Here is an 11515-nt window from a genome sequence, read left to right as displayed (position 1 = left end):
GGTGACAGAATAATTAAAACACATAAACATTGTAAAAGTACTACAAATCCACATATTAAAATGTATTTCACTAACAATCGGAACAACGGGCTTTTTACAGCTAGCTCAGGATAATTTACCTTACAGTGACATTTTGCTTTTTAAAAATACTGCTTGGAAAAGGGATTCTATCACAGTGTTTTGAAAAGACATGATGAAAGCTGACTACAATCCAAATGGGATGCATTTTCTGTTCTCTGTTGCACTGCTAAAACATACCTGATGATTTTATACATGGTAGGATTGGTGAAGAATGGTTCATCTAACTCATTGTGACCCCACTGGCGATAGCACAACAAATCCACAATCACATCCTTACGGAAATGGCGCTGGTATTCTACTGCCAATCGTGCAGCCCGGATCACTTCTTCAGGGTCATCTCCATTCACGTGAATAACTGCGCAGCCAACGATCTTGCCTGAATGTGAGGTGGAGGTGGACAACAGAACAAGGCAACATGTTACTAACTCAGTCCCTTTACCCTCCCTGGTCCCTTCCAGACATAAGGAATACAGTATCACCACCTTAGCCACTATGCTGTATGGATGCATACAGGAGATGTAGTCCCACACATCAAGACGAGACCAGTTTTGGAAAGGCAAAACTAATTACCACCTCACAACACTACAGTATCTAGCCATAATAAATCCTGTGGTTGCCTCCTGCAGAATTCAGGGGTTTATAGTATAGGGAGGGGGTTTTAACCTGCTCAGTCAGAGAGATCCTGGACCTCACTGAATTACAAACCCCAGAATTCTGCAATAGGGAGCCACAGGATTCAAAGTGGATAGATACCCTAGTGTGAATGAAATGCATCTCATGTCATAGGCAACATAGGCTTTGGAAGGCAAGATAGCCCTGTTTTAGCTTTCTAACTAAGGGCCCTTCTACACTTCCATATAATCCAGATTATCAAAGCAGATAATCTGGATTTTATATGGCAGTGTAGAAGGGGCTTGAGAATGTAATAACCAGAAACTTGTTAATTACACAGATAGCTTTGTTCATCTTGCAGGGCTACATGTTCATAGTTCTGTATTATAATTAAATCACATAATTTTAAGTAGATTCCATTATTTATATTCAGACATCCAAATTTTATAGGCATTTCAGATGCCCCTCTGTTACTACAGGTCTGGTCTTCACCAACCTTTTAATATTTAGTATAAAAGCTCAAATATGACCATGTTAAGTTGAGCCTATCATCCCTGCAATATTTATTTTTAGAACAGCCATAAAATACTCGCATTCTAACTCCTTCTAAAGTAAAGGTAAAGGTTTCTCCTTGATGTTAAGTCTAGTCAAGTCCGACTCTGGGGGTAGTTATCAACTCAATTTCTATGCCAAAAAGAGCCAGCGTTGTCCGTAGACACCTCCAAGGTCTTGTGACCAGCATGACCACATGGAGCACTGTTACCTTCCTGCCGAAGCAGTACCTATTGGTCTACTCACATTTGCATGTTTTCAAACTACTAGGTTGGTAGAAGCTGGAGCTAACAATGGGAGCTCACCCCATCCCGTGGATACGAACTGCTGACCTTCTGGTCAGCAAGTTTTGCAGCTTAGCAGTTTAACCACAGCCCTTTAACTCCTTCTAAACATATACCAATTCTCCCCAGAACCCTCTGATACATACCAATATCACTACAGTATAAAGAGGACCTTCCTCGCTCTGCTGGAGTGGTGTAGCCCAGCTGATTGTTGACAATGAGATGAATGCTTCCTCCAATTCTAAAGTGTGGCAAATTGGAAATTGTGAATGTTTCAGGAACAATGCCTTGACCAGAGAAAGAAGCATCACCATGAACCTATAACGGAAAAAGCAGATAGACACTTTCTGATAGTAACTGATGCCAGTTCTTTGGAAAGACTTGTCCCTTATTTGTAAGAGCATTGAAGTGTTTACTTAGAAAACAAAAGACAGAATATGAAACTACTACTACATAATTATCCACTTTGTTTGTTCTTTTTACTGTGTTTCAGACTAACTTAAAATAATGGGTAACATTTGTATCATGGAATCACTGGTAGCTTATCTGAGATAGAAAACAGAGCTAGAGTTTTGCGATAGATCAATGTTCAGCTAGGAGCCATGGTGGCACAAGACTTGTCCCTTATTTGTAAGACTTGAACCCTTGTGAACTGCTGACCTGAAGGTTGGGTTGCTGATCTGAAGGTTGCCGGTTCGAATCCACAAGACGGAGTGAGCTTCTATCAGCTCCAGCTTGCGGGAACATGAGGGAAGCCTCTCAATAACACATCCGGCGTCACCTGGGCAACGTCTTTATAGACGGCCAAGTCGCTTCTGACACGATAAAAAATTCTATTCTTGTCAACCTGGGTTCTGCTAGATTACAAATGAAAATTATTTAAAATGTAATTTATTATTAAAACAATATTATTCATTTAATGAAACAGATGTCCTGTTGCAAAGCAAGTGTTCTGAACTTCATTAACCATCTCTTAGTTCAAAGAATTTGGCTTATATTACATAACCTAACATTACCCTTTTGTCTAAAATTCGGAAAGAACCCTCCCCAGTCCCTCCACATACTTGCAGGCAGATGACTTTGTCTCCAGGCTGTGCAGAACTTTCTGGAGAATAATCCCCATCGAGCAAAGATTGTTGCCTTCCCCTTGTTTTGCCAACTGCCACCGGATTAATGGCTTCTAGATGGGAAGGATTTGGCAACAAGATGACATGGATAGGGCGGTGAGATCCGAAGTCCAGATCTACTGAAGCTGTTAGGTGTGATAAGACATCTCCAATGGCTGGTGAGGTTTCTGGGAATTCACTCAAGCCTCGCATTTTACGGAACATCAGCTTTGCAGAATATGAAAATGAAATGTCAGTGCATTACAGAATATGTTGGGTGCAGACAAATACAAGTTCTCTATTGTGGGAATTTCCAAACTTCCCCGTCATTAGAGATACTAATCCCATAAAATAATCCCACACAGTCTTTCAATTCCAGATCATCTTTTGCTGTGTGAGTCTCCTTTTGGAGAGATAAATTGGGGTATAAATATAATCATCATCATCATCATCATCATCTACAGAACCAGTTTATGCTCATTCTGAATTTCCTCACAATGACCATACAACTTACGGAAGCCTAACAGTATAAATATTTAATATTTCTGTATTCCTTACTTCCTTTAGGGAATTCAGAGAAGTATGCACATCCATAACAACCTGTTAATGTAGTTTAGTTTGAGTATGTGATTAGTCCAAAATCACTTAGTGGGCTTCCTAACTCAATGACAAATTTAACACCAGTCGGTTCCAACCAGCGCAATAGCTCTGCTCTTACTAACGGCCCTTCTACACAGCCATATAACCCAGAATTTATTTATTTACAGTATTTATATTCCGCCCTTCTCACCCTGAAGGGGACTCAGGGCGGATCATATTGCACACATATAAGGCAAACATTCAATGCCATATAAATAGAACAGAGACAGAGACAGACGCAGAGGCAATTTAAACCTTCTCAAGCTTCCAGCTTCCTGACGGTATGCTTGATTCCGGCCACAGGGGGAACAGCTGCTTCATCATCCACTACGATGGCAACTTCCTCATTCCAATGGCGGCTGAGTGATTTTTATGGTGTCGTAAATTAGCCTCCCCACATATAAGTGGTACCTAAATTTCCTATTTGATAAATGAAGCTATTTTTCGGGTTGCTTAGGTCAACAACAAGCATGGGTTTAAAATTTTTTTTTAATTGTCGGGTGCTCACCCTGACACGGGCTGGCCTCGAATTCATGACCTCTTGGTCAGAGTGATTTATTGCAGCTGGCTGCTGACCAGCCTGCACCACAATATCTACTTTGAACTGGATTATCTGAATCCACACTGCCATATAATCCAGTTCAATGTGGATTTTTACAGCTGTGTGGAAAGGGCCTAACTCTGTCCAACACAGATGGGCAAATCTTTCTCCCACAATTACATTTTGTACTATTTGGTAAGCTTTGATCATAATGAAATGAAGTCCTCACTTTTCCCTTGTTTCCAAGACAATTCCTATAAGCACCATGTATATGTTGTGATAGCAAATAATAATAATAATAATAATTTTATTTTTATACCCCGCCCCATCTCCCCGAAGGGACTCGGGGCGGCTTACATGGGGCCAAGCCCAGTCAACAACAATAAAACAAAGCAATAAAACAGATCAAACAACAATAAAAGCAAGTCATAAAAAATCACATACAAGGACAAAAGATAAAATCTTGGATAAAATCTGGAGAAACCCGAAGTTCATTAAAATGAGGCACCTTCTACACTCTCCTTATATCCCAGGATCTGATCCCATGTTATCTGCTTTGAACTGGATTATGTGAGTCTCCACTGCTAGATAACCTGGGATAAACAGATAATCTGGAATCAGATCCTGGGGTTTAGGGCAGTGTAGAAGCGGCCTGAGAGAAATCAGAAAGTATGCAGCTTTCAAACATTTTCACCAGAGTGGAAGGACTGTCACTACACTACACGTTTTGAATGCAGGATTGCCAAGTTTCATCTCCCTAGGTGGTCCAATTAAAAAAATGTAGGAGCAATTACTGAGAAAATATTCTGTTTGAGCCGTTGTCCCCTTCTAATCCAGATTATAAAAGCAGATAATTCACATTATCTTCTTTGAACTGATTATAAACATCTACACTGCCATATAATCCAGTACAAAGCAGATAATCTGGATTTTATATGGCTGTGTAGAAGGATCCTTGGACATTCTTGAATTGCATCCATACTGTAGAAGTAGTGTAGTTTGGCACCACTTTAACTTCTATGGCTCAAGACAGGGAATTATGGAGTAATTATGGCTTTGTAAAGCCTTAAGCCTTCTCTACCAAAGTGTTTGGGTGTCGTACCAAAGTACAAATCCCAGGACTCCATACTATTGATCCATGGCAGTCAAAATGGTGTCAAAATGCATCAATTCTAAAGTGTAGATGCATACTTAGATCCTTGTATTAAGCTTGTTAGATGAATAGTCTATCTGTTATAAGACAGTTTTCTGAGATCCCTTCTACACTGCTATATAAAATCTAGATTATCTGTTTTGAATTGGATTATATGGCATTGTAGACACATAATCCAGTTCAAAGCAGATAACGTGTAGTATCATCTTTGATCATCTGAATTATATGACAGTGTCGATCCAGCCAAAATTCCCATGTTGAGATGTAACTGCTATGCAAAAGCCTATCCAATATTTGCCTATAAATTATATTTCAACTACAGGCTGGTTGCTCCCTTTATAGAAGCACATTTGCATGCTTTGTTACTATTTCTGTTTCGTGTTTATTGGTGTTCATAGAAAATATAGCATGACACTATTTTACTGACAGCTGTTTGACCTTCCAAAATGCAAATGGGTGAAGCACAGGGATGTGAAAATATAAATTAAACAATATATTGTCGAAGGCTTTCATGGCCAGAATCACTGGGTTGCTGTGAGTTTTTTGGGCTGTATGGCCATGTTGCAGCAGCATTCGCTCCAAAGTAATATAAGTCATTTTTGTTGACCCATCGCATTGCATTATATGCAGTTTTATTTTACCATCAATTTCCTTGAAACATAGATAATATGTCCCCACATATCCACGAGGGATATGTTCCTGGATTATGTGTGGATACACACAGCCATTGATAATCACAGATTCCACTGAAATGAAGGATTTCTGGTACAAAAATGCCATATCATCATGCAGCAAGACTTAGAAAATGCCTAGAGAGGAAATCTTTTGTTGGATGTGGACAAATGAAACTGCGAATAATGATCCTGTCAAAGTGATCATATTGCCTTTCCAAATCAGATTTAGTCACACTTGAAAGGAAAATCTGCTTCTTACCTCAGGTGGAAATTGAAGAAGGCCCGTGAGAAGGTTAAGTCTGCCCCGATGAGGCATTCCAAGAACAATGTTTGTCACACCACTATATGAGCACATCTTTAACAATTCATGAAAGAAACCCATCATACTCTCCGCTCCTTCGCCACCATATCTTTTAACTGTGGCAAACTTTGTGGCCAAAAAATGATCAAATTCCTGCAAAATACGAAACATGATTTTATACACATGAATGTATCACTGATCATAAATGTGTCCACATTGTCTCCTAGATACAAATACATAAGACATTTCTCTAGTGCAATTTGTTCAAAATTTTGAAGCCTTAGTTTGGTAACCCCTGCTCTAAAGTCACGATGAGAGGTTGATAAGAAAAATTATTATTATTATTATTATTATTATTATTATTATTATTATTATTATTATTATTATCAACACAACGACGTTGTATGGCACAGCAAACAAGATAGATATGCTGGATTTCGTTTCGCAAAACCACAAGTCGAACACTTCCCAAGTGTCTAGGACTGTGTGATGTATTTTCTGATGATGTGTGCAGATCCCAGTAGGGTGGCCTTTTGCAGTTGGCAGATGGTGATTTTGTCAATGTCTATTGTTTCCAAATGCCGGCTGAGATCTTTTGGCACAGCACCCAGTGTGCCCATCACCACCGGGACCACCTGTACTGGTTTCTGCCAGAGTCTTTGAAGTTCAATCTTGAGGTCCTGATAGCAGCTGAGTTTTTCCTGTTGTTTTTCATCTATGCGACTGTCACCTGGGATGGCAACATCAATGATCCAAACCTTGTTCTTTTCCACAACTGTGATGTCTGGTGTGTTGTGTTCCAGAACTTTGTCAGTCTGGATTCGGAAGTCCCACAGTATCTTTGCGTGCTCATTTTCCAAGACTTTTGCAGGTTTGTGATCCCACCAGTTCTTTGCTGCTGGGAGGTGGCCTTGACGTGGTGGGGGGGCTTAGCTGCTCCAATGATGACTGAGGGCTGTGCTGGCGGTAGTGTAACTACCGGCAGGTCCAACCAAGCCAGAGAGGCCTCAGCTGAGGAGCACAACCAAGAGCACCTAACCCATTAGCATTATGGAGAATCAAACCCAAACGAAGTCTATACTGGCTCGGTCGTCGCCCAGGATAAAAAGGACCGCGGTGGATGCTACTGATTCTGGACATCCATCGACAAGTGGACTACGGAATCATCAAAACCCAAATGAACAGTCACAGAAGCGGCAAAAATATACAATGCCAGAAAACCGCACTATTATTATTATTATTATTATTATTATTATTATTATTATTATTATTATTATTAAAGGGAGTGTTGAGGCATTTCCATCTGTTTGGGGGATGCTCATTCTTTTTAGCTTTTTAAACTTTTTTAATAATAGGGAATTATTAATTAAGCGGATGCCGGATGGCTATCTGTTGGGAGGGCTTGGATTGGTCATTCCTCCATGGCATTGAGTTGAACTGGGTGGCCTTTGGGGTCTCTTCCAATTCTATGATTCTATCATTTAATGGAAATTATCTTAACATCATTTCCTGCTTTAAAAAGGCAGCAAAATATCATTAAAATATTCCAATTTGTGGCATTTGTAGACCAGAAATATTAGGTACGTAGGACACATCCTACCCTTTAGCCTCTGAGAATTGGCCACCTATTATTATCATCATCATGATCATCATCATCATTATTATGTTTTTTATACCCCACTTTTTCTCTTCACAAGGAAACTCAAAGCAGACTCAAAACCTCTGGATCATATTATGCAAGCTATTGTCTTTTTGATGACAAATTAGTAAATATTCCTCTAATTTGTTGTGGAGCCTCCAGATATTATTGAAAAGGAATTCCTAGCGTTCTTCACCATTGGCTAATCTATCTACAGCTGCCTGGATTTTGCAGTCTAGTCAAATATTTCCAACCTATGTTTTAATCAAATTCAAATTTCCCACTAATCATTACAAATCATTATTCTCCCACACAGATACAGAAACATATAGAATGCACCTGGGATTCTAGCATGAGCTTGGACAAGTACTTTTTCTCTTCGGTAGTGAATGCTTCTTGCCTCAGCTCCTCAAACCGCTTTGCAATCCATTCCCTTTCTTCCAAGGTCGACAACTGGCTAGTTTCTATAGACATGTGTTCACAGTATATATGGTCCAAGTAAGACAATACATCCTCAAGGGATGCTTCCTCCTTTCCCATGTTCAAAAGTCCTGGAATTGTTTTTTAAAAAAGCATGTATCAAGATCGGCAGCCAAACATGCAGCCTGTTCATCAGTAAAATGAAAGCTTTTGCGGTTCTTTTTGGGAAATAAACTCATTGATGAAGCCACTGATACATTGCAACAGGGAATCGACAAATACCAAATTAAGGCCCCTTCTACACTGCCATGTAAAATCCAAATGATCTGCTTTGAACTGGCTTATATGTCAGTGTAGACTCATATAATTCGGTTCAGAGCAGATAATGTGGATTATCTGATCTGCTAATCTGGATTTTATGGCAGTGTAGAAGGGGCATAAGAAAACTCTCCAATATATTTTTTCTTTGGGTACCACCTGTCTAATCGCTGACTGTTGAGACAAGAAACAATTTATATTGACTGTTGAGACTAACAACAATTTATATTGTTGGCATGGAGTTCACATTGGGATAGTAATACACCACTACTTTGCCTATACAGAGAAAACCTTAAGTTGGGCAAATTATATCGTTCTTTGCCACTCCAGTACTACTTTTCCCTGGGGGTCAGCTAGTATGACATGAATATGAAGTAACACATCCTTCACCCATCCCATATAAAGCCACTTTATTGATATTACTTGGACTCGATCATGGGGAATTGATCCACAGGCTACAACAGTTCTCTTGTTCTGCCATTTTCCAAACTACGTAACATTGGTAGCCAGGTGATCTATCTGGAAGCAAACTGACTTGCCTAGTGAATTCTTGCCTGCCAGTGCGCATGGCTATTTAATATTTTTGCAAGATCCAACTGGGAACAGAAAGTGGATTCCATTGCTTCTGTCACAGTCACCAGGTTCCAGTGAACTGAAAAAACTTTCTTCAAAGGGCTAGAAAATCCTGTGGAACAAGTTTAAATAATGCAAAACAAAATACATGGGAGTGTTTTGAGAGGTTTGGTTTCCACTCATTTTAATGTAAGTAGTGAAATCCAGCTTAGGCACCCAGGATGTAGTCAGTTCAAATGGCACTAGTGGTCCAAAGCTAGCAAAGGTAAACATCCTCGATTAAATATTAAACAGAATACAAAACAAGAATAAACTGTGACCTGACAACACATGTTGATTAAAAATCCAAAAGAGTTGGAGAAGGAACTGTGGTCCAGCCCCTACCAGCAATGTTGAAAGGTCCCTGGAGTTCTTCGGTCAAAACTTGGATTTCAGGTACCATATCCATCACAGCTTGACCAGTAAATAAAGGGTTGATTTTGGCAGCTTTGTGGCCATGTTCATGGTATGCAGTTATTAGCCGAGCTAGCCCATGGTCGACTAAAAATGAAGAAACAACAGTGAGTTTGCTTTACATGCACAGAGAGTGTATCATTTTACACAGAGAGAAAAATGAAGTCAATAATCCATCAAGGTTTCTTCTCCACTGTATGGACTAGATGTATAAAAAATACTCTAGTATTTTCAGTTTTATATTTTAAGTTTTGAAAGCTGCACAGGAAAAATCTCTTTGTAGAAAGTTCTGTGGATTCTCTAATGCAGAATTTGCCAAACTGGTCCACAAAACCCTAGGATTCCACAAAGGCATCATAGAGGTTCTGCAAGAAATCTTTTAAAAATATTATCAAAAAAATTAAAGTCTGTGCCAGAGTATGAAGATCTTATCAAAATACAATGTACTGCATCTTAAAAAATGAAATTTGAATCTGTGCCTCTGAGGCCCCTTCTACACTGCCATATAAAATCCAATTATCTGCTTTGAACTTGATTATATGACAGTGTAAACTAATATAACCTAGTTCTAAGCAGATAATGTGAATTATCTGATTTGATATTCTGGATTATATGGCTGAGTAGAAGGAGCCTGAATGACTATTGGGTAGGACTGAGAGCCCTTCTACACTGCCCCATAATCTAGATTATCAAATCAGATAATCTACACTACCTGGCCAACCAAGGATTCCATAAGGTAGAAAGCGGCCAGGCTTGCAAGCAGCAAAGCTATTCAGTGCTGTTCAACCTGGCCAACCAAGGGGGGATGCTGCGCATGCGTCAGATAAGATAGACGTGCCTAAGAGAGCTCCCTAACTGCAAAAGAAATAAAGCTTATTTTTAAAGCCCAGGAAGATCATAAATCTCTCTCTCCAACCTGGACCCAGTCGTGAAAAAAGAGGAAGCAAAGCAGATCGCAGTTTGAGCGTCTGAAACTTGAAACCTCAGAAAATAAATCAGAAGACCGGGTGAAGGAAAGAACTGAACGTGAGTGCCATAATGGCGGAGGGAGTGGAATGGGGGCGGAAGCTGGACCAAATATTACAAACATTGAATGAACTAAAGATAAGCTCTGATAGCTTAAAGAAGGGGAATGATGAATTAAAAGAACAAGTTGAAATGATTAACACCCGGCTGGGTTCAATGGAGTCAAAGGTGCAACAGTATGAAGGTAAATTTATGGAGATGCAAGAGGAGACTAGAAAACAGAAAGAGGAAATAGCCAACTTAAAAAAACATTTAGAAAGTGCAAACCAAAAACTCCTAAACAAGATTGCTGACCAGGAAGATCGGTCACGAAGAGCAAATATACGCCTGAGAACAGCAGGGCAGGATTTTCAGATGAGTGACAATTTAAAACAAAATATTGTCAGTTGGCTACAGACTTTGATGGAAATCTCACCGGACGATATAGAACGATCGCATTGGGCTTATAGAGGTAGAAAAAAACCCAGAGACATTTTGATCCGTTTTTCAAGGGAGGCAACGAAGGAAAAGGTGTATAATCAGCTTCGGAAAATAAAAGACCTTACCTTGGCAGGTAAAAAGGTCTGGCCTCTCCTGGATCTTTCATCAGAGACACTGGATAAAAGAGCACAGATGAAAGAAATTACAAAAGTCCTGGAGGGGAAGAACCAGCGATATACTTGGGCTTTTCCTGCCACCCTGATCGTCTATAGAGATGGTAAATTATATAAAGCTACTGATTTGGCTAGTGGAAAGACCATGCTTAGACTTCTGAGATTTTGTACAGAAGGGGGAGTATCGGATGAGACGGAGGAGTCAGATAATGAAGAGGTCCATAGAAGCTTCAAAAGAAAGAAGGGGAGTAAGAAGGCCAAGGACACTCTTCAGGCAGCTGGACAGATAAGATCAACAGAGCTGGAAGCTGCAGACAGAGGCGGGCAAATAGAATCATGCTCGACTCAGAGTATATCTGTTATTGGAGACTTGATGAATAGGGAAGGAGAGCATGGTCAAGATTTACAAGAGACTATAGACTTAAGAAATTTGAAGCAAATGGACTTAGACCAAATACGAACTTTGGAAAAACAATTGAGAGAACTAAAAAAGCAAAAGCTGAAAGAGGAAACAAGGAGAATGGAAACAAGATCCAAGATGTAAGAGGGA

At 39.7% G+C, this 11515-nt stretch overlaps 1 protein-coding gene across 1 annotated transcript in view; it reads right to left on the bottom strand.

Annotated features, from left to right (window-relative positions):
- The window catches only part of dhtkd1 (dehydrogenase E1 and transketolase domain containing 1), a 36796-nt gene that overhangs the window by 19495 nt on the left and 5786 nt on the right, over positions 1-11515 (bottom strand). Inside the window, exons 2-7 of the mRNA XM_003226141.4 lie at positions 9278-9433; positions 7922-8133; positions 5902-6096; positions 2594-2863; positions 1676-1847; positions 259-457 (exon numbers count right to left, since the gene is read on the bottom strand). Coding sequence (XP_003226189.2) covers positions 259-457; positions 1676-1847; positions 2594-2863; positions 5902-6096; positions 7922-8133; positions 9278-9433 — 1204 coding nt within the window. The remainder of the gene's footprint in view (positions 1-258; positions 458-1675; positions 1848-2593; positions 2864-5901; positions 6097-7921; positions 8134-9277; positions 9434-11515) is intronic.

The sequence above is a fragment of the Anolis carolinensis genome, chromosome 5 (genome assembly GCF_035594765.1).
Source record: "Anolis carolinensis isolate JA03-04 chromosome 5, rAnoCar3.1.pri, whole genome shotgun sequence".
NCBI classification, from domain to species: domain Eukaryota; kingdom Metazoa; phylum Chordata; class Lepidosauria; order Squamata; family Dactyloidae; genus Anolis; species Anolis carolinensis.
This window is presented reverse-complemented; position numbering and strand designations above follow the sequence as displayed.